Below are 23,440 nucleotides of genomic sequence, written 5' to 3'. Positions count from 1 at the left end.
GTTGTTTGTTTTCTTACTCTTACATTTAAGAATTCTTTGTATACTTTGGAAACAACTCTTTTATCCAGTACGTGTTTTATAAATATTCTGTCTGCAGCCTGTCTTTTCATTTTCTTAACAGTGTATTTTGTAGAACAGAAGTTTAATCTTAATGAATTCCAAGTCAATTTTTTTATGGGTTGTGCTGATATTTTCTAAAAACTCATTGCTAAACCTGGGGAATCAGAGGTAGTTGCCTATAGCTGAGCAAGTTGTATGTGTCTGGGGGTGGGGGGTGGGAGGGGAAGCAGAGGGAAAGTAAAAATCTAGGGTTTAGCACCTTCTTATACGGACTTTCAAATAATCGTTCTTATTTCAAGGCCGTGGCCTTACCCTTCAGCCTTTCAGAAGTATCAGGTCCCCTCATTTCTGAACCTGTTGCTGTTGTTGGCTTCCTTCTAAACAGGAGGATGGGATTGACCTACCTTTGCTCTGCTAGGTTGGTTATCACCCATCCATCCGTTTTCCATCTTCCAGAATTTTGCTGACACATCCTTTGTCATGTGGAATCCCCTCTAGTTTTCTTTACCCTGATGAGTATATATGGTTTCTAATCATTTACTTTCATTTTAGTGGTGTTTAGAAAAGGGAATGAAGGTAACATGCATTTAACCAGCTTCCATATTTAACCAGCTGAATTCTGAATTTGTTTTAACTTATCTATTTTTATTTTTTAAGCAAACAATCTGATTTACAACTATGTAAGTTCAGAACCCTGGGAATACTGACCAAATCTGTGCTAAATTTCTTTGTCTCCATTTCTTACTGATTTTTATTATGTACCCTTTATAAGCATCCACAATACTCATTGGTGGAGATTATTTTAGGGTGATATGTCTTCCCAAATTGTACTTTGTTGTACCATTAAGTATTTGGGAGAGTGTCATATAATATCAGACACACTGTTAGAAGATGAACATAAGGCAAACTTATTTTTTTAGTGAAAAAATATTGAGGGGGAAAAGTACACCTGACATTCAGGAATATATGGAAGATACAAAACAGTACTACACCAGTAGGGAAGATGAATTAGGGGAGAAATAGCTAAGATAAATATGGTAAGTGTGTATGAGATTGAACAAAAGATATTAGAGAAGCTTCAAAGATACAAAGAGTTGAGCAGTGTTTCATGGATTTTTTTTTTTTTAGGTGAAAAATTAGATAATTTCCAAAGCTGGAGCTGAATCAAATGTTAAATAATGGCAACAGGTGACTTAAAAAGAAGCTTACGGAACCTAGAACAAGTGCTTCGCTCGCTAAATTATCCTAGAGAGGTGGATTGTGTAGGGTGAGCTACAATATCAAACTTCTTTGTATTATTTTCAGTAATGATGTGAGGTAATGCTTGACATGAGGGGAGTATCTAAATAAAAATCTAGATTTTATCTGGGTCCTTTAAATTTTTTCCTTGAAATGACTAAGAGATTTTTAGAAAGCAGTTAGGAGTTTGTTTCTAAGTAGGAATTAATGAAAAATTCCAACTCAGGAGATTTAAAACAACTTTTAGAAGTAGAAGCACAATATTGTTAGAATCAGGTGTGGTCTCTGTACAACGTTTAATCTCACGGAAGTGTAATGGATTTCATTAGTTCTGTAATTTACCACCCTCGCACACTTAGTTGGGTGGTATTCCTTTTTGATTCGGGAGATTCTAGTTAATAGATTTCTTATGACAATTTATACCATGCTTGAAGATTGTTATTAAGCTATCTCACTTAAACCTTTTGCTTTAGTTTCCACTTTCCAAATGTGACTTACTCGCCTTTCTAGAATGTCACAAGGTACATTTCTTCTCTAATTCTGCCAACCTAATACGGTACTCCCATCATCCTCTTATCGTTTAATACCTCTTTTTCTTCCTCCCTGGGATGGCTTAAATGTTAAATGTTAAATGTTTCGCCCCACTGGTTAAATGTTTCCCCTCACTAGAATGCAGCCTGACATCTGGGGCGTTTTGTTTAGTTCACTGCAGCCCCCCACATCTAGAACTGCCTGGCACATCTTAGAAGCTAATTAGACATTTATTCAATGACTGTGTCGAGGGACAAGTCCAGATTAGGCATATGTTCAAGAAGTGAGGGAAACTGAGTTGGTTTAATGCAGTAGAATCCTAGATAGTCTTGTAAACTAGGGAAAGCTAACCAAGAGAAGGCTGCGAGTGAACGGATACTGAGGAGACTAGGGAAGGTGTAGCTCTTGTGACTGTTATTACGAGCATCATATGTGAGAAGCAGAAAGCATTCCCTAGTCTGCTCCCACGGTGTGTACCAGTCATATACTGGTTCCTCAAAACAGGGAAATCTCTACTCTCCAGACTGGCAGGGGCTCAGTCAGTTTGAGTAGCCAAGTTTTCTTCTTCCCACTTTAAGTATTAACATTTTAACAGACATTTTGGATAGGAATAATTCTAAAATATACTGATGATTCTCCTGTCTTCTGAATACAGCTTTCAAACATTTGATTTTCTTATTGACCCAAGAGTATCATTAAGAGCAAGTTTAGATTATCTTATAAGACAGTAATGTCTGCAGGGTTTATTGAGACGGGTAGTGCTACTTGCTGCTGCTTCAGGTTGCGCTCCCCGATCCGACACGCACACATACACGTACAGATACACACTCTGCGTATTTTGATTCTGTATACTTTTTGCCATTTTAAAATTTTTTCCTGACATCTGCTGTTTTTCGTGTTGGCCTGTCAATTTATAATGTCTGTTTCTCTTACTGTTTCTAGTCTAAGTCCTTAGAAACTAGGTAACCAAGATTTTTGAGATTGTTTAATTTAAGAGGTATTAAATGCAGACCTGACTGTTTTCTATTCATAATGTGGATAAAATGGACACATTTTGCTCTAAAAAAGTACTTTTTCAGTTCCTGTTTTGAACTGTCTTACAGAGAGACAAGGTTGCTAGAGCAGTTTTCTCATTGGGTAAATTATAATTTTACCCACGAACATAAAAGAGAAACAATTTATGTTTGTCCTGCAAAAAACAAAATATAATCTTATCATATTTGTTCTCTGCCTTATTGAAAAAAATTGGGCAGGGATGGGGAGATTTATGTATGTGTTTGAATTTTGTGGAAAACAAATGTTCTAAGTAAGTACATTATCGCATCAGTTGAACAAATACTTTCTGTGCCTTGTTGTGAGAGAATCAGTGAAGGCACTTCTTGAGAAACAAGATCTGTGTGTGGAGACAGTTAGACAACAGTACAAGGCAGAGCATCAGGTGTCAGATCCTGAACACCTGGGGAGTCGTTCTGAGAGAGATCCTTGTGGATCAGAAAGATGGCTTCATGGGAGGCTTGAGATTTGACTGATGATTCACAAAGAATGAATGACAGATAACAAGAGTAGGATACCTTTCTGGGCTGGAGGAATTAGCGTAAGCTAATAAGGTAGATTCCAAATGGGCCTGATGTCAGGGGAAGATAGTAAACTGGTCAGCCTGGTCACAGTTGATAGCTTTTCCAGCCCTGTTTTCCTCATCTGTAACTTAGAATTCCTAATATTTTCCCTTTGCAGCTTTGTGATAAAGAGCAAGTGAGGTAATGTGAGAAGTGTTTGCAAAACCGTAAAGCCTACTTGTGTACTGTAAGACCGTACATTTGCTTTATTAGTAGGAGAAAATGGACTAGATCGAGTAAGGCTAAGCTTTGGAAAATCAATAAATACTGTGGTAAACAGACTGTTGGTACTAAAGAGTTTTTGTTTCATAGTTAATTTGCCTACACTGGTTTAGAGTAGGGGATGGAATCTAAAGGGTCTTGTGCATCACCTAATTATTATGGCTATTGTGTTAAATTATGAGTTTTTGACAGCATTTCTTTTATTTCCCTGATTATCCAACTTTGTGGCATTAAGCTTATTAAAAATCTTTTTCTGTTTTTCCTAACAGTTTGGTAAAGGGAGACACAGCAGCCTCTCTGCCCATCATCAGCTATTCCCTTACCTCATATTCACCTTATGTAGCAGAACTTCTGGTGGACTCCAATGTAGAGCTCATAGCAAAGAATGACTTACGCTTCATAGATACTGTCTACAAGGTACTTTGAATTTATGAAACAATAATTCTTTTAGAAGTCATTGAATGGTTTTCTTAAGATTAATGTTATTATAACTCAAATATATGCCGCATACATAGTTGACAGAGTATTTTCAGATGCATTTATCTCCTGTAAATGCAGTCCCTGTTATAATCAAGATGCAATTCAAGTTTGCTGTATGTGTCATACTCTAATGAACATGAGGACTGGTAATTGTCACTGGTTATCATTTGCCTTTTTTATATCAAATTTTAGTAAAATTTGGTATACTGGCAGAAGTTAGAGAGAAATGTGGTTTTAGTGAGTAAAGTTTGTGGTTCAGAAAATTGTGAGTTAATTTAGTTGTTTATAAGAAGGGACTACAACTTATGTTGGAACAACTTGTGTTCCTTGAGGTCTGAAACCATGTCTTATTATCTACTCTAGTACCTGCACTTGTACTATATGTATCCTGAACTTAATCTCATGTTTGATTTTTCAGAACCCTACTTTGTATCATTAATTTTTGTTCACGTACTGTGGTTTTCTTAACCTTTTTAAAAAAATAGTAAAGCCCATTTATCAAATCAAATCTTGATTTTTTTCTTTTTTAGGTAGAGTTTGATGAAATGGTAGCCTTTAAATATAGTCTCTGTTTAATCTTCCCTTTCTTTGTCTCTCACCCCAGAAAGCTTCCATGGAAGCCTGAGAGGCACTTCTAGGAAATCCCAGGGTCCACAGAGTAGGTTTTGAAAATTACTGGTTTAATCTGTATCTCTCATTTTATGCATGAGAAATCGAAACTCAGTAGCCTACCAACTTGTCTAAAAATCAAGTCATGATTTCTATAAACAAATAGAACTGTGGTTTTCTGATATCTGCTATAGTAATCTTGTTCAGCGAGCTAAGGAGTTTTGGGGGTTTTTTTTTAGTACCTATGAGGATATTTGAACTTTTTATATATTTTTTCATCTCTCTGGACAGCTATCTATACTCTGATACATCCCTAGCTAACTGTTTCCTACCTGTTCTCCTACCTGGTCAGGACTCACAGCACCCCTACAGGTTTCTTTAGTGCCCTATATATAATGGCTTAATCCTCCCCTCTCGCCTCTCAAAAATGGCAGTACATCCCTGACCAGGTGGTCATTTATAATTTTGGATTTTTGAAAGAAATTGCTCCCAATTATTTCATTGATCTGTTTCCTCTTTACAGCTTCTTCGTGATCTATTTAATTATAAACCAATCTTGACGAAAAAGCAGTTTCTCCAATGTGGATTTGCAGAATGGAAAATCCAAATTATATGTGATATTTTGAATTGTGTGATGAAAAAGCACAAGGAGTTGAGTGGTCTTGAGAAGGTAATTTTATTAATAGATTTTAACTTAGGCTAAGTTGCTATATTTTAATGTTAAAAAGTCAATACCCTAGTCAGCAAATTAATGCATAGTGCAATTACTGCACTATTCACAGGTCTGGGTAACCTTACAATGCCTGATGTTTGCTTTAAATACTAGTGACTTGTTTTTGCACATTTGTGACTTGGAGCTACTAGTCCTAAACTAATAGTTCAAACATAATACATTTTCATCACTTTGTAATTTTCAAGAGACGTGTAGTCTCATTAGACTCAGCATTATTTGGCAGTCACATTTCATATGAAAATTTAAGTGATAGGGGAATTTAATATATACATCATGCTTTCCCACATAATTTATGACATCTTAATACCTTTTTTTTAGGCTCCATCACAACAAAGAAAAAAAATCAGTTCTGCTAAGTCAGAACCTTGTTCAAGCGCTGAGAAGACATCAACTGAACCTGTGGGCATTGACGTCACTGGCAGGTTTATGACTTCGGGAAAGGTGGGAAAATACAAAGAGAATGCATTGTGTAGTGTTAAGAGTTACCTACCTAGTCAATCCAACGTATAAGGTTCACTTTTCTGACTAGCATCTGGTAAAACATTCTGCTTAGACATTAGAGTGTAAGGATTTTTAACAGAGCATATCACATATTATCTGGGAACATTCCTAAAGTTATAAGAAGAGGGTAGAAACGTACAACTGAACAGCCTTTCTCTTTATATTTCTAATCTTTAATTCTGCCTTTTGTGATCATGAACATTTGCACTTAATTACATACCTAGTCTTCCTAAAGACCCTCCCTTTACTTACAGTGATAGGTCATGATTTACGTACATTCGTATTTCTATACCAGGACTGTGAATTATCCAATGATTGATAGTTCCTTAAATCTATAATCTGGTTTTGGGGTAGTGTTTTGAATATTTTCTCTTTGTTGGTAGATATCTTCCCTGCCCTTGTCTGCTTCAAGCACCTGTGGCTGAATGAGTCCAATGCCTTTAGGGATAGTTTTTCCATCTCCAAGGGAAAATGAAGGCAAAATATTATTTTATAATGGTAAATATACTTTCAGCTGTCTTCCACCTCGGGCAAGCCCTTTGAGATTGAAAGACAGACTACCAGATGAATAACCAATGTGTCATTAGATAAAGGAATGTGAGTATTTTTTGGCTGAAGTAAAATCTAGGGAATTGTTTTTCCCCAATTCAAAATATGAGTTATATAAACAGAATCTGTGAAGATATTTATACTTTATGCCATTATAAAAAGTAGTGACATTTAACTGTAAGAAAAAGGCTCTTATGTCAGTAACTTTCAAAAAAAATATGCCTGTTTTGCTCCAGGTGATGAGGGCAATATGAAAAGGAATGTAAGTGTCTTGTATCCTTTCCCAACTAGAATTTGTCTAAACAGGGATTTTCTTACACTGATTTTTTTATATTCATTGTGCTTAGCACAGGATTAGGTCCACTGTAAGGACTTACTAAGTATGAGTTGATAGAACTGGATGCATTTTTCAATCTTCTATTTCAGTATGGGGGCTGAGGGGTGATCTAAATTGTCCTAACAAAGAAAGATAAAAAATTTGAAGACATTAGACTTTTTAATTTTCGTAAGATAAAGTTTCCTTTGTTATCCATCAGAATTTTGTAAATTACATCAAATTCTTAATTCTCAGAAATTTGAATAGTTATTAAAAGTATTCCAGTTTAGAAAAGTTGGAGTAGTAAGTGCATTCCTTTGTTTACATGAAAAACTGAGTCAATACTGAAGCAAGTTGTCTCCTCCCCAGTGCCTTCTCTGGGGTGGTAGTTGTGACTTCTATGTCACATGTGCTGAGTTCATGTTCATACGTGGATTGCCCGTAGAAAAGGAAGTAGGCAGAAGAGTCCTACGTAAATGTGGTTTGACCTGGTGCCCTTACTCTCAGGACTTTCCCTTAGTTTGAATTGTTATTGACAGTCTTATGTTTTGTGGTTTGTTTAATACAAAAAAAAAAATTGTAATGAGTCCTACTCATAAAGCCAGTTCTTGATTATCTACATGTGAATAGTGTGTTAACCTTTTAAAAGTAACTTCTTCTTATGGAACATTTCAAACCTGTACAGAAGTATCCATTCTGTGATTCAGCAATTTGTCGACTCTTTGCTAATCTTGTTTCTTCTTAATTGTAACCACTTTTCCCAACATCTTTTCTCCTAAACCTGAAACCATTTGAAACAAGTCCCAGACATCATTGAATAAATATTTCAATACTTTTGTAAAATATAAGAATGCTTTTTAAAAATCATGACCACAATTGTATCATCACACCTAAAATAATAAGTTTGTAATATTTGGTATATGCATATGTGGTAATTTAAACTTCTGTAAATCTTAAATGGAAGATAGGATGTTTCTTTTGAAAAATTACTACGTGTATGTTTAAAATAATTGTGGAGAACAGGGAAGCATCTCTGACATGTTTTTCTCTGTGCAGAAGAAAGCTGTGGTGATCCGGCACCTGTACAATGAAGATGGTCCTAACATTCCTGAAGATACAGTAACAGATGTTAATGAAGCATTTGATATTTGTGACTTAAAGGCTGCTGAAATAAAGATTTCTGAATTACAGGTTCCTGAAATTAAGTGTGAGCAGCAAGTAAGAATCTGGGACTTCTTTAACAGATGCCGATATTTCTTGCTTTGATATACGTGATTATTTCCGCATCTAATCTTTGGAACGTTTCTAGCCTTTTAAATTATTGATCGTGACATGTTACCTTTGTTACCATTACTTAAGAATCAATAAGTCTTACTGAATATAGTTCAAAAGATATTATTTGCTGCTTATATTTAGGGTACTAGGAGAGATGTCATGGGTAATGCAAAGATGAATAAGACATAGGACTTGACTTCAAGGAATTGACAATTTGGTGAGAGATAGAGATATACTACTTTGTTTAGTGAAGGTTCTTTATCACCTCTTCCCCATATTGATGAATGGAAAAAAATGGTGCATTACCACCTTTTCATTTTCCTTTTGGGGCCCTTGCTGTCTTTTGCTCTCTTTCTCGGAATGTCGTTGCTATTACTTTATTGCCACAGACCCCATTATAGTGTCTCGTCTCTACTGCTTCTGTTAAAACTTCTTTTTCTGTCTGTCTTCTATGTCTTGTGACTTCTGTACATCTTGTTATACAGTTGGCATTTAAAAACTACCAGATGGGGCTTCCCTGGTGGCGCAGTGGTTGAGAGTCCACCTGCACATGCAGGGGACACGGGTTCGTGCCCCGGTCTGGGAGGATCCCACATGCCGTGGAGCGGCTAGGCCCGTGAGCCATGGCCGCTGAGCCTGCATGTCCGGAGCCTGTGCTCCGCAACGGGAGAGGCCACAACAGTGAGAGGCCCGCGTACCGCAAAAAAAAAAAAAAAAAAACTACCAGATGACCATTAGGCTTACTTCCCGTTTATAGCAAACGGAACAATCTCATTTCTCTGTCATTTCCTCTTAGCTTTCTGCTAGATCTAGTTATAAGAAGCTAGTCACTTATAGTTTTATTGTACAAACTGATACTGTTCTAAGAGCTTTATACAAATTAATCCATTTAATCTTACAAGACCCAAATGAAGTTGGCACTCTTGTCATCTTTTTCTTTTTAGATAAGGAAATTGAGGCATCGGGCATCTCGCATGAGCTAGTTTAAGTGTCCAAGGTGCCTGCTCCAGAAGTAGCGCTCTTAACTCTCATGCTCTCCTGCCTGCTGTAACTATTGAAACAACACGTGGAAATGGGAATACACTGAATTACAGGAATTTTAATCTGTGTAATATTTTTAATCTTTCTAATCATTTTAGGATACAGAAGTCAATCCTGAGATTATTGCACTACAGACTATGCTTGCTGAATGCCAAGAAAAGCTGAAGAAACTGACTTGCATAGAAAGTAGATTAGAATCTTTGGAAGAAAAAATGAAAGGGAAAGTGATGGTGAATGAAAAAACCTGGGCTGATCTTCTAAGTCGTGTCACTCTTCTTGAAACAGAAATGCTTTTATCTAAAAAGGTATTTTCTTTCCTTTACATTTATAGAATATCTCAAGATACAATAAAGTAATTCCTTTGTTCATTATTATTCTCTTATTTGGAATGTTAAATAAGAGAATACTTAGGTAATGGGAAGTGTTCAGTTGGGATGAAGGCCTGTTTAGGAACACCCTGTTTGGTGATGGTTGTTGTGACTATTGCTTTTCTCTTCATCAAATAAGATAATCTGACAAACTTGTAAGCTGAGCTTTTAGAGACAGTTATGTCATTTCTGGTCCTAGTCTGTCTTTCCTTCCTAGAAAGTTAGTAGATTCAAGTTTTCTCTCTCCTTCCACATTTAAGAGATCATTTTTTATATGTAGGGATTTTATGTTTTGCTTGTAAATAAAATAATCAAAAGTAAGTATTTATTATGTCATCTGTATATTTTATGCTTAGCAGTAAGAGCATAAAAATGAGAACATATCTTTTTATTTTATTCTAAATACTAAACCATATCATTCCAGAATGGTGAATATATAGAGTTTAATGAGATGAGTGAAGACTGTGCTTCTAGTAGCGACATGGATAATCTCAATCCGGGTAAGTTCTTGGCGTACTGGAATTGGTGATATGGTAAGGAGTTTTCACAAAAATGTTTTTATAGTATTTGGTCATTTTAATTATCCTCAAACCTTATTTTGTTGGAAATTGCAAAGCTCCTAAGAACAAAGAAAATATCAGACTTACAGACTATAAATCAAGGATTGCTAGAAAAGCCAACTTACATGTCTTACATGTAGTAGTTGCATAAATTCCAGTGTACAAAATTGCAGACTTTTAGAGATGTTTTACTCTTTCAATTGCAAAGTGCTTTAGAATAATAAATGGACCTCCAAAGTTTCTAATTTAAACTTAAGTAGTAGCTTTTGCATATGTAAATAATATATGTAAGAGAAAAAAAACACATTTGTCAGTAACCTGTAAAGTGTTACAGACCTCCTGCATTTCAACAGTTCACTGATGGTGATAAAATGAGAAGGACCTAAAATTAGGACAAATCTTCTCCGTGTCACTTAACCTTACTAAGCTACTGACATTGTCATTGTGACGGAGCAGCAGGGATAAGATTTCTGAGCTGCTTTTCAGTTAAAGCTTTAATTTTTTTGATTCTTACACTTTTTGAAAAGACAAAGATCTAAATGTTGTCATGTTTGTAATTAAATCATATTTGCAGAAGAGATATTTTGTCCAGTTGAGAATTCATAATGAAGCTAACTTTTCAAATCTGTGGGTGTTTAACCTCATTAAATCTTTCAGCTACTATGTGTATAACAATTTAACAACACATTTTAGTGGTAACTACAGGCCTGCACTGTTCCAACTGCGATAGTAAAGCATTTAATTCTCAAAGCAAGATAAGTGCTATTATAACGCATATTTTACAGATGAGGAAGAGAGATTAAATAACTGCCAAAGGCCACACAGCTGTTGAATGGTGGGACATGTTGGAAAAGAGGCAAACTAGCTTTGACGTTTTCTCTTCAACACTACATATTCAGTGCACATGCCAATTTCATTGCACAGAAAACAAGTTCAATAATTAGGTTATTAAATAAAATTATTTGAGACGCTGCTTCTGGCAGTAGATTTATTATAGACTACAAATTTCAGATTTGGTAGAAGTTGACTTTTTTCCATTTATCCTTCATTCATTACTCAACAAATTTCAAAGCTCAACTCTAAGATCCTTGAGAGCAAGAACTTTATCTTACGGTCTGTCTAACATAACGTCTGTGCTTCTGTCACCAGTATCTATCTGTATATGGTAGAAATCAAGTTTTTATGCATTGAAAGAATACTGAAGTCTGCTGTTTGCAAAACATTGCCTTTTCCAAGTTCGATTTCACCTGTTTGGGCTTAGTACTTTTTAAATAACAGGTTACAGAACATATTTTTAACACATTAGTCCTATGCTAGGACTTAAGAGTGATGAGCAGATAGACCACTATCTGAAATGGATTATAGATTATGAATGAGTTGAATACCTAGTCTCAAAAAAATGCATAATCTGACCCTGATCAGTTGAGTCAAATTTATGAAGCCTGACACATTACACCTTACCTCTCCATGCTACCTGGAAGCTGAGGGTTTGAATTCCTTTTGATGTTGAGAGTGACAGTTCACCAGTCTGATCTGAGGATCGTGTTAAGTTGGGAATGCTTTTGGTGAAGTTCATGCCCATTAGTAAGTAGAGGAATGGAGCAAACAGGCAAGAGAAGGAGACAGGAGAGACTGTGGCTCCATGAGAGACCAGAGTCCTCACGTGCTAACACTTTGTTCCCTGATTGAGGTTGTCTGTGTAGGCTTACAGTTAAACTATGTAAACCAGTTTAAATGGGTACCTGATTTTTTTTTTTTTTTGCCTTGTTTTTGCAGCCACATGTACCATGACTAAAAACATAGGGCTTATGAGATTGGTTGGACAGGAACTTGTTTTATCTCTGATGTTCTATATCCAATTCAGTGGTAGGAAAGCCTTGCCATCATTTTGTTGAATAATATCAGGATACTGGAAATGGAAAGTTGTTCAGTTCTTTAATAAATCTGTGAACCTGAATTTTAAGCAATTTTTTTCCATACATATCAACTTAGGGTGGAATGTTTCCTGATTTTTAGGAAGTACATATAGTCAGTTTTAGCAATAGTTGCCACCATTTTAAGAAAAGAATATACACGGATCAGTAGCTTATTTAAAAATACATTAACCTGCATATTCAATTGATTGCTATCATGATAAAGATAATGTTACTTTTTGTGATCTTCATTGACCAGTTTTTAATATCCAGATCTCCATATGCAGGTCATTATCCTAAAAGAATATTAAAAACTCATCTAGACCTATACCAGTAGGCACTTTATATTGAGAGGTTTATGTTTCTTCCCTCTATACATAAAATTTTAGATATTTGACTCTACTATGAAAGGAAAAGGTAACCTAAAAATTAATTTCTCCACAGATAGAAAAAGCAAAGAGGAAAGGCAAGCAAATATTCCTTTGTCCTCTGGTTATCGTATGGTATCATCCGATTCAACTCCCAGAACCTCAACTATTAATTACTGTGGTTTGAAAGAGATTTCTGAGGTAAGAAGAACTGGCAACTACTTAGGTGATTTCCTCTGTAAGGTCAGGATAACAAGCAAGCATTAGATTTAGTTGCAGAAGCCATGGGCAAGAAAAACAGTGAAACTGTAAATCTTAATCTCATAAATTCTTTGTGATAAATAAACGGTACTTAATGCAATGTTTTAGACTGTGTTCTATATGTTCACGGTCCATCTCTGATTATGGTTTACTTTGAGAAATGGCCTAAATTTGTTGCTTTTTAAATTAAAGGAAACAACAATCCAAAAAATGGAAAGGATGAAAAAAATGTAAGTAACAGAAAGGGGCAACAGAAATTCATTTCTCTATAGGGAATTGTGTTGGATTACGATATATAAAGAATGTGCATGTGTGTTTCAAACCTTGAAGGTCTCTCAGTCAGGTGTGGAATTTCCTTCAAGACTCCAGTGGATAATAAATCCACCTCCAGTTATGTGTTTGTGAGATAAGTCACTGTTTTTGTTTCCAACAAGTGATGTAAAACATTGTTAATGGAATTAATTGGAGATTAAAGAGTGCAGTGATGTTTTTGGTTGATAATCGAGAAGTTATCTATTTTTGATAACTACTTTATCAAAATATTAAATTGTGTATGTAGATGGATGGTTCGGAGACATTTTAAGTATTGTGAAAGTATTGCTAGTCCTTTTCAGAAAATTGTTGGTATGGTAGTACTAAATATGATACTTTTATCTAGTACAAATATGAAATTACATGATTTTTTTAAAGAACAGTTGAAAGAAAATATGAAATGAAATTGTGTAAGATTATCATGCAGCCTACTACTTTAAAAGACTATATATATTTTTTTTTTTTGGAAATTGAGATGCGCCGAAATAACTTACGCTTCAAGAATTAAAGACACATAATTGACTCCAGTTGTTTTTCCTCCCCTTCTGGCCATAGTATACTTATTAACAGTAACTACCTATAAATAATCACTGAAATTTATTTAAGGCTCAAAAGCATAACTGCAGCAACCTAGTTCCTATGCCTCACTATGAATTTGTTATTTACTTAATATATTATTTATGTATTATATTCCAGGTTTGAAGAAACTGCAGAGTTACTGAAATGTCCAAATCACTAATTATAGAATTTTCTGCATGAACCTCTCTAGGACTTTGGCTCCTGTACATAGAGTTCTCTATACAGTTTTAATATACTGTAATATTTTTATTAGAATTTGAATTCCATTTGGTATATTAGCTTTTTCATTCAATGTTGAATAAATACTTAAATATTTTTGTGCTGTGCTTATACCGCTTTACAGTTTTACTATTCTTAGGAAAACTTAGGTGCCAGTACATTTCTTTTACAGCGTGAAGTCATTCCAGCACTGTATTTTTGTGTTGACATTTGTTGGCAGCGTGCTAAGTAGTTTTTTCAAGTACAGGCTTGAGGACCATGGTTTACATCCTGTTGGAAACACTCCACCTGGGACTTGCATATTGTCTCCAGGAGGCTCTCATACATACCATCTTGCCGTCTGTACTGACGAATATCTTGCAATGAAAAAGTTAAATATGCTCATTGAGATTGAAATACAACAAAAATACAGCTATTTCACGCTCAGTCAAAAGGCAGCAACACGCTTTCAGTTAACGTTGAGGAAGTTAGGTTCTCCTTTTGTATTTGAAAGCAGGTTGGACAATGGTGAAAATGTGCCGGGTATTTTAGTGCTCTACTCTGTAACACATTTTAAGAGCAGCAGCTCAGACCCAGATGGTGGCCATTCCTGTATTACAAGATACACAGTGAGAGTTTTTTTGTTTCTTGTTTTTTTAAATGATGGGAAGTTATATATCTTTCTAGAGAGAGAAAAAGTCTTAGAGGAAGTTAAATTAAAAGAAAAATGAAATTCATTTTAAAATACTAGATAAATTCTCTTATTTATTCCTATGCTTATATAAATGTAATTTGATATTTGTCACCTATGGAACATTAATAGTAAGTTAAAATTCTAAGTAGAGATAACTTTTAAGAAGGCATTTTTAATATTCTACTACAGGTACATGTATAGTCATCATACTTTAAAATTATAAACTTTTGAAGTTAGCATACAACTTTGACTTTAGTAGTTTCAGCAAATATTTCTAGAATTAATGAATCCAATTAGCTTAGTTTTTTCAATTGTAAAAAATTATGAGTCGAGATTATAAAAGAAACTACTTTGTCCATTAAACTTCTAAAAATTCAGCATCAGCATGGAATTGTAGCACCACCTTGTGGTTTACATGCCCGTATTTTACCTTTTATTAAGATATGTGATTTCCTGTAAAACATAGGATCATATTTTCCCTTTTGAAAAACTCAATTCCAATTTTAAAAAGAAGTGTTTTTGAAATTTTCTCTTTTGTGCAAGAGAGAAGAAAAAATCGTCTTCTTTTCTCACGGTCTCTTTTTCCCCTCCCTCTCCTTTTTCCTTTATATTAGTGTACATATATACCAATTAGATGATTTTAAGCATTTTAAATTTCCTGATATACATTAAGTGTGCCAAGTATAAGTTTCTATTGAAAATACAGTAAAAGATGTCTTATATTATCTAGTGGAAATTTGGAATCCAAATTTTTTTTGTACTTTTATCTAACAACTTAAACAGGAACTCATGAAATCAACACATAACGCCACCAGACATTTATACTTACAAAGAATCTCACTGTACTGCTTTGACAACGTAATCTTTGGGGAAAAAGAAAGCAAATTTGACTTCACTGAAGTTATTGAAGAGAGAACAATTATTTGTTATTCTAATTCTCTTAGAAATAGTAGAAAAGAAATTTCCCTCTTAGGTAATTAGTAGTTGGTAACCACAGACCAGCCCCTTTTGATTAACTTGAAGGTCTTGAGAAGGTAAGGGAGGGGAGTCCTGGAGAGATTTGGAGCTACATAATTAAACCCGTAGTTAACTGGAATTTTCGCTAACTCCATCCCCTTAATTCTCCCGTAAGTGGGATGAAAGGTAATGTATTATACTGACCGCAAAGGCATCAGCAGCTGGTGTGGCCCTGTTTGTACTGTGCGCTGTGAATACAGCTGCACAGAGGTCAAATAGAAACACTAAGAATGCATAAGGTGAAGTAAGAAGAAGTAAAGTCAACCGTATGAAAATTCTAGGCAAAGCCAAGGACTATTAAGTTGGAAAAAGTAGTTCTATATTTGTTTGTTTTACTTTAACGCTTAGTAATGTAATGTTTTAACGTGTAATACATTCCCTAAAAAATGGAACTTCAAGCCTTTGGAGCTGCATTTCATGCTACTCATTCCTCACAGCTTTACATCATTGACAGGCACTTGGAGAAGCATTAAAGAGAAAAAGAACCTTGTCAATTTTACAAGCTACAGCACTTTTCGAGCTCCTATAACATTATAGATTTAATTTTCACTTTTTAATAATCCCAAGGTTCCCCTAGTGAAAACGTCAGGTTGTTTATACTACTCATTCAGGGAGTGAAGAAAGCGGTAGCGACACTGAGAACGTGCAGATTTATTGGGGTGGGAGGGGATTTTTTAAAATCCATACTCATTTTATCACGGTTTTTATTTATTTCTAATACATGTAGGAATGGGTACTGTATAGAATGTATGTCTTATTTTTCTCTGAAGTCCACTAAATCACTAATAGAAATTATTCGATTAAAAACATTTTTAATGCAAAGTATTCAACTCAGCATTTTGAAATTAAGAACCAGAGCACTTATTCAATAAGTATCCCGAATGTATGTTATTTGAATTATACGTTATAGATGGGTGTTAAGAAAAAGGAGAGAATCATAATTTTAGTTACCCAGGAAGGTTGAAAGGTGGGTATTAGAGTGATAGGAAGGCTGAATATTTTGGAACACTAACTGGCACCTAGTAAGTCCTAATTTGTAGATATAATCCTTCGGTTCACTTAAATTGCTGTGTACTTGGAGTGTAATCGACTTATTAAATCATGGGGCAGAGCTCTTCAGTTCGTTTGGTGTTGAAATCCTCAAAGACGTGTCTTGATTGTCTCTGTGAATTGGCCTCTCTTAAATCGTGCTTTTGCACACTGTCTTTTGCTGAGAGTGACTTCCCCTTCCATCTGGAAAATTTCTGCTTATCCTCTAAGACACTGTACCTTCCTTGGAAAGACTTTTCACAATTACAGAAGCCAAATTATATTCTCTCTTTGCTGCTTTATAGTACCTTGTTTATATTTCTTATTTTTACACCAATTACATAGCTCTTACTTGTTTATATGAAGTTAATATCCATTGCTTCTGTTTTTGAGGGTTTTGGTTTTCAATCTTTCTTCCAATGTTTATTTCCCTTAGTGCCTAGCATTTGTTCAAAGTAAGTGGTAGTTAATATTTATCTGGTGACCAAATTAATATCAAATTATAATGAAATTATAAATTATAATCAAGGTTTCCTGATAAGTAAGATTTTATCAGGTTGAAGCTGTGGTCTGGTCAGTCCTGCTACATCCTTTCTATGGAAGGAATGTGTTGACAGAGGAAAGATACAATCAGTATACGTTCTAGACAAGGGTTATCATACCTTATATGTATGCTGATGAATACATTTACAATGACGCTTCAAGTGTTTACTAGGTGCCAGTTAGTGTTCCAGGCCCTGGCCATAAGCAGAGTACAGGTATAAGCATGATTACTGTTCTCCTCAACTAACAGCTGAGCAGGAGAGACAGATAAGCAGTAACAGTGTCTAGTAAGTTCTAAAAGGGAGCTGTCATGCATCTGAGGAATCTGGGGTAGAGGAAACGGCGTTAACCTGAGTCCTGAAGGATGAGTGATGGGGGCGGGTAGCCAGGGAAGAAGGGGTAAAGCAGAAGGCCTAGCATGAAAAAAAATCAAAGGCCGGAGAGGAAGGCCGCTGGGACGAAGTCCACTAGGGCTGACATGCAGAGTGTGTGTAGGTGTGGGAGGCGGCGGTACAGTGGCTGAAGATCAGTTTACCCAGGCCCCAGCAGAATATCAACCAGAGTTGGGTTTTTGAAGGATTTGATTTAACGCTTCGGTATGGAGAATGAATGAGAGGTGGCAGGCCTAGAGGGAGAGCAACCATTTAGGGGACTACTGCAGTAATCTAAGAAACGCGGGAAGCGGGACTCCATTTATGATGGCAGAAGAGATGGAGGGACATAATGGGGTTTGGGAGAATGTATTTTTTCCCTTGAAGGCTTACATCAGAAGCTCAATAAGTCCAATTTAAGGACTGTCCGATTTGGTATCTGCATTGGGGGATGGGGGATGATACCACGCTAATGTTTAGTTTAATACTTTGCCCAATTAGTCCTGGATCTACAATCTTATTAGAAATACAAAATCTTCAGCCTCTCTCCTGACCTACTGAGTCAAATTCTGCATTGCACTGAGAACCCAAAGTAATTTGTAGCGACCTTTCATTTGAGGAACTCTAATTTACAAAGCTCTTGCTTCATTATCATAATCAATATTTGGTCTGAGCCTTAAATTCAGATTCTTTTGAGTTGCTTTCATCTAAACACGACGTTTTATAGTCCGTGTTCAATATCTTGGACATTTTCCCGTTTGAATGGATGGCTTTAGAATGCATTCATTGAAATGATTTTTTAAAACTCAGTTGAATTACACATAACTATAACATATAACTATATAACTATGAGTTAAAACATCCTTTCTCTAAAATTAGGTGTAAACTTTATACAAATTAATGTTTGGTGTCTCATCAGCTGTGGTCCCTCACTAAGCATGTGTGGGACATACCAGTATCTTCTGTCTGAAATACCTGCATGTATGCTGAGAAATTCCTAGTTTTTTACCTTAATTATGTTGCTCAAAGTGTAATGGGCAATCTCCTTCTGCATACATAGAAACTTTTCAGTATTATGTCACAGAGTCACCTTTTTGAAATCATGGAAAGTGATTATTAGTGATCTATATTTTGTACGTAAATTTATATTCAGTGATATATGGTCTTACGAATTTTTTTTTTTTTTCGGCCGCGCCGCGTGTCTTTCTGGATCTTAGTTCCCCAACCAGTGATGGAGGCTGGGCCCCTGGCAGTGATGAGAGTGCCGAGTGCTAACCGCTGGAACGCCAGGGAGCTCCCTTACAAATGCTTAAAAAAAGAAAAAATTTATTAAGTACGGCCCAATTTGAGAAGTGTTAAAATGAGAGAGGAACAAGATGCAGATTTAGATTTAAGAAACATATTTAGGAAGCAGTCTCAATAGATCGATCGGGCCTGAGGAGAGGAGAGGAGAGGAAAGGAAGGTGCAAGCCACTAGGAGTTCATCAACTTTACCGTGTCCTCTTACTAGTCTAGGATCTCATTTGTGTTTTCAAATTCTGTTAAGTGGTAGTCTGTTGATGTTCAAACTAGAAAACTAAACACCACAGCTGAAGACTTTAATGAGTGTTTAAAAGTTGAAAGCTTCTCGGTATTCCATTATTCTTTTCTCAAATTTGCAACTTTCTGGAATCACTGTGTTCTCCTCTACGTTCCCTCTTCACATACTGTGCTGGCCTTTCCACGACCTTATCCATTCTGTTCCATCCACTTGAAATGCTCCTTACCAACCTCTCTGTCTCCTGCCCTCTGCACCAGGTCTAGCTTACTTCTTCTCATCCCACAGCTTTCAGATCAAACATAACTTCCTTCTGGTCACATCCCCTAATTCCCCAGCATATTTTAGACTCCCTATGACATACTGTTAAAGCACCCTGTAATTCCCCTGCATTTCAATTTGTACATTATTAAAGCCCTTATTTGCAGTTACTGCATGGGGTCTCTCCTCCCTGCTATGTTTCACGTGAGAACGGATGTGAGTTTTGTTTACTGATGTGTCCTCCATCCCCAGCACAACACCTGCTACATAGGACATTCTGAATTCATTTTGTGGTTTGTTAGATGAACACTTTAAGACCCCCCTAACCGCTCCCCCCCGTATTTATATAATATGAAATTGGAGGCAACTTTTACTGATTTCTAAATCCGACATCCTAAATTAATTTCATTAATATCAACTCTTTATTTAGATGTTATATCACATTGCTCTATCTGGTAATATATTTAAATGTGGAAAAAAATATGTAGCATTAATTTCTAAGTTGGTAACTTATAATTTCCCATACTTTAAACAATAATAATTTTGAGCCTTAATACAGGGAGTTTCTCCTAATAAAGGTGAGCAATTTTTAGGAACTACCACATTTTTAAAAGTTTGCATAAAACTACCTAGGTCTCATTTAAAGCACTAAAAGCCAGCGAATTTTTACAGAAAATGAGATTTTTGCTTGCAGCAATACAGCAGACAGGCTATTAAAAAATTTTAAGAACTCCTGCAACAAATCATCAAATATTCTGGAGGAAATACACTAAATACTTATCATAAGAAATTAAAAAGAAATTCCTAAGGACCCAAAGAAGAGGAAGCAGAATTCCAAGTATTAAGCTTGCAGCTGCCCTGAGGTAGTTTGCTGACAGTAGGAACCTAAGGCCTTGAGGGTTTTTTCCTCCTGTTTTTCCCTCAGCCTTACTGTGGAATAATTTACATACAATAAATTCGCCAGTTTACATGCATAATTCAGTGAGTTTTTACAAATAGATACGTTCATGTGAAGACCTCCTGAATCAAGAGGTAGAACGTTCCCCTCTGCAGCCAGTCCCCCCCCTCCATCCCTGGCCCCTTAACAACCACTGATTTACATGCTGTCATTTTAAGGTTGCCATTTCTAAAATTTCATGTAAATGTAATCTCTACAGTATCTTCCTTTTGAGATTCACCCACGTTGTATTAGTTCATCCCTTTATATTGCTGAGCCATATTTCATTATGTGGAAATACCACAATTTCTTTATGACTCATCAGTTGATGGACATTGGGTTATTTCTGGTTTGGGAATGTTATAAAGAAAGCTGCCGTGGACATTAGGATGCAAGTCTATCTGAACATACACTTTTGCTTCTCTTGGGTAAATAGTAAATACCTAGCAATGGAATGGCTGGGTCATGTGACAGGTTATGTTTAACTCTACGAGGAGCTGCTGCTACACTGTTTTCCAAAGCGGCTGTGCCCTGTTAATTTTCCCAGCAGTCATCTGAGAGTTCCACTTGCTCTGCATGCTCGCCCACACTTGGTTTTGTCAGTCTCTGAATGGGTGTGTGGGGTGAAAGGTGGAAAGTTAAGGCTTAACATTATGTTCTGCCTTGACACCTGGTAAGATTGGGAGGGTCTCACACGGCCCCACCACAAGCTCCCTTCCCCATTCTGCTGCCGCGGAAAAGGTACTCTAGCCAAACGAACCTCCTTATGCGGGGGGGCAGGCACAGTTCCTGCTCGTCCCTGAGTGGCTGCTTTTAGTTCCATGCCAGCCACAGAGTTATTCAAAGAAACCAATCACATCTTCCTGCAGCAACCAGGGGTCACCTCACCCTCATAATGCTACAAAGCATGCTTCTTACAGCCCCCAGCTGGCCACTGTGCCCAAGTGCAACTCCCACATGGCCCTGCTTGGCCTGTAGCATTGTCCTCCCACAGGTGGTGAGTACCTGTAACTTATAAACTGTTCAGAGATCTCACCTGTCCTGTGTTCAGCCATCCCCGTCACCCTACGGTGGGACTCTGCGCCTCACCAGTGAATAGTGAATAGGAGGTGACAGTGTATAATGGTATCTCTTGGTGGTGTAAGTTTACATTTCTCTAGCATGTTGAGCATCATGTCCTTATTTGCTATCTGTATATCTGCTTTGGTGAAGGTTTGTTCAGTGCTCTTCCCTATTTTGTGATCTGGGTTGTTTGTCTTCCTATTGAGTTGAAAGAGTCCCTTGCTGAATACACGTGTTGCAAAGATTTTCTCCCACTCTCTGACTTCCCATTCATTTCCCTCACTGTGTACTTTTAAAGAGCAGAAGTTTTAAATTTTAATAACATCCAGTTGATCAACTTATTAGTTGTTGAAAGAGGGGTGTTGAAATTTCCAGCTATGATTGTAGTTGGAAGCCACAAAAAATTCTGATTTTTTTTTTGAGTTCCGTCATGTATTTTGAATCTGTTATTAGATGCATAAACATTTTGGACTATTATTTCCTCATGATAAATTGACTCCTTTAACATTATGAAATGGCCCTCTTTATCTCAAATAATTTCTCTCTTCTGAAATCTACTTTGTCTGACGTTAATATAGCCACTCCAGCTTTCTTTCAGGAAGTAGTATTATGGTATTACTCCCAATCTTTTTATTTTTAATATATCTGTGTCTGTATTTGAAGTGGGTTTCCTGAAGATAATATATACTTCAGCCTTGCTCTTTCATCCGATCTGAAAATCTCTGGAGTGTTTAGATCATTTACATTTAATTTGATTATGGACGTGGTTGGGTTTAAATCTACCATCTTATTTGTTTTCCTTTTTCCTGTTTGGCCTTAGTTCTTTTTTTAACCTCTTTTTATGCATTATTTTGCATTAATTGAGTATTTTTTGTATTTCTATTTTATCTCTTTTCTTGGCTTATTAAGTACAATATATCTTATATTTATAACGCAGGTGGTTGCTACAGGTTTGCAGTATACATCTTTAACCTACCACGGGCTACCTTCAAGTAATATTATACCACTTCAAGTATAGTATAAGAGCATCGTAACATTATATTTCCATTCCCCCTGAAGCCTTTTTGTTAAGCATTTTACTTCTACGTATGTTATAGCGCCACAAAACATTGTCATTATTTTTGCTTTAAACATTCCTTTATTTTTTTAAAGAGGTTTCCTATAAGATACTTGAAATTATTCTAAAACTATAGTAATATAACAGTAATTACAATTGTCAAACAGTTGCAATAGTGCAGGGCAGACAAATAGGCTATTGGAGCAGAGTAGAGAGCCTCCTACTGGACTCTACATAAAATAAGGAGTATGACAAATACTGCATTGCTGACTAGTGGGAAAAGGATGGATTAGTCAGTAAATAGTTCTAGGAATACCTGGCTGTCAACGGGGCGGCGGGGGCGGTGGATTAACTTAGAGCCTTATTTTACACCACTCGATCATTTACAGGTAGGTTAAAGACACAAATATGGAAATAGAAATGGAAGTGAGGTCTGTGAGCCACAGCGCCGGCATCACCCACGAGCTAAGTCTGCATTAAAAATACGCATACGAACACTGGGGGAACACTGGCAAAGGAGATGATCTTTGGGGAAATAGTTGTCAACTCAAAATGCACAAGCCATGAAAGAAAACATAAATTTGGTATACTGTACTTGGATTACTGGCTAGAAAGATGGTGGCTTCCTGAAGGGTTGGCTGTTCACGCAGAAGGTAGCCCTCCCTGCGAATACGTCCGCTGGAAGGTACTTGGAGAGCAGCCCCAGCATCCTGCATCTCCTGCAAAGATGGCTTAACTTAAACTGGCTTAAGCAGGAAAGGGCATTTACTGGCTCATCGGTGTGATGGGTAAAGGGAACCGTAGACATGGCAGAGCCCAGAAATCTCACCAAGAAGGAGGAGGAAACAGCTGTGGCCATGCAGCCATTCCAGTCCAGAAGGGGATGAGAATCAGACATTGGGGCTCAGGCCAGCGTGGGCAGCCCCGGTGTGTGTGAAGCAGATGCAGCTGGGGCTCGTGACTGCCTCACCGCCTCCCCTCCACCCCCGACCATCCCACAGGACGTCTGCCCACAAAGCCCAGGTATGTATGCTGAGGAACAACTGTCTAGACCTGCCTGAGGAAATGTTGTCAATATTAGAGGGGTTTAACGGCTCCAAAGCCAACACCCTTTGTGTGTCTCAGAAGATGATTTCGATGTTCATGCGGACAAAACACAGGATGAGTTCAAAGAGGCATGAGTTAGTGCTGGTGGTTCTGG

General features: G+C 36.6%; 1 protein-coding gene across 11 annotated transcripts in view; it reads left to right on the top strand.

The window, feature by feature from the left end:
• The window catches only part of CEP44 (centrosomal protein 44), a 79,497-nt gene that overhangs the window by 6,089 nt on the left and 49,968 nt on the right, over window positions 1-23,440 (top strand). For 5 of the 11 annotated variants that reach the window (XM_067745344.1, XM_067745348.1, XM_067745343.1 and 2 more), the window contains 9 exons: window positions 1,189-1,327; window positions 3,938-4,085; window positions 5,281-5,427; window positions 5,809-5,931; window positions 7,913-8,074; window positions 9,271-9,477; window positions 9,965-10,040; window positions 12,458-12,582; window positions 12,835-12,872. In XM_067745344.1, the coding sequence (XP_067601445.1) occupies window positions 1,239-1,327; window positions 3,938-4,085; window positions 5,281-5,427; window positions 5,809-5,931; window positions 7,913-8,074; window positions 9,271-9,477; window positions 9,965-10,040; window positions 12,458-12,582; window positions 12,835-12,872 (1,115 nt within the window). In that variant the 5' untranslated portion in view covers window positions 1,189-1,238. Of the gene's footprint in view, window positions 1-1,188; window positions 1,328-3,937; window positions 4,086-5,280; window positions 5,428-5,808; window positions 5,932-7,912; window positions 8,075-9,270; window positions 9,478-9,964; window positions 10,041-12,457; window positions 12,583-12,834; window positions 12,873-13,650; window positions 13,849-23,440 lie in introns of those variants that run through there. The other 6 variants (XR_010945200.1, XR_010945199.1, XM_067745346.1 and 3 more) reach the window with 3 other exon arrangements.

The sequence above is a fragment of the Pseudorca crassidens genome, chromosome 7 (genome assembly GCF_039906515.1).
Source record: "Pseudorca crassidens isolate mPseCra1 chromosome 7, mPseCra1.hap1, whole genome shotgun sequence".
NCBI classification, from domain to species: domain Eukaryota; kingdom Metazoa; phylum Chordata; class Mammalia; order Artiodactyla; family Delphinidae; genus Pseudorca; species Pseudorca crassidens.
This window is presented reverse-complemented; position numbering and strand designations above follow the sequence as displayed.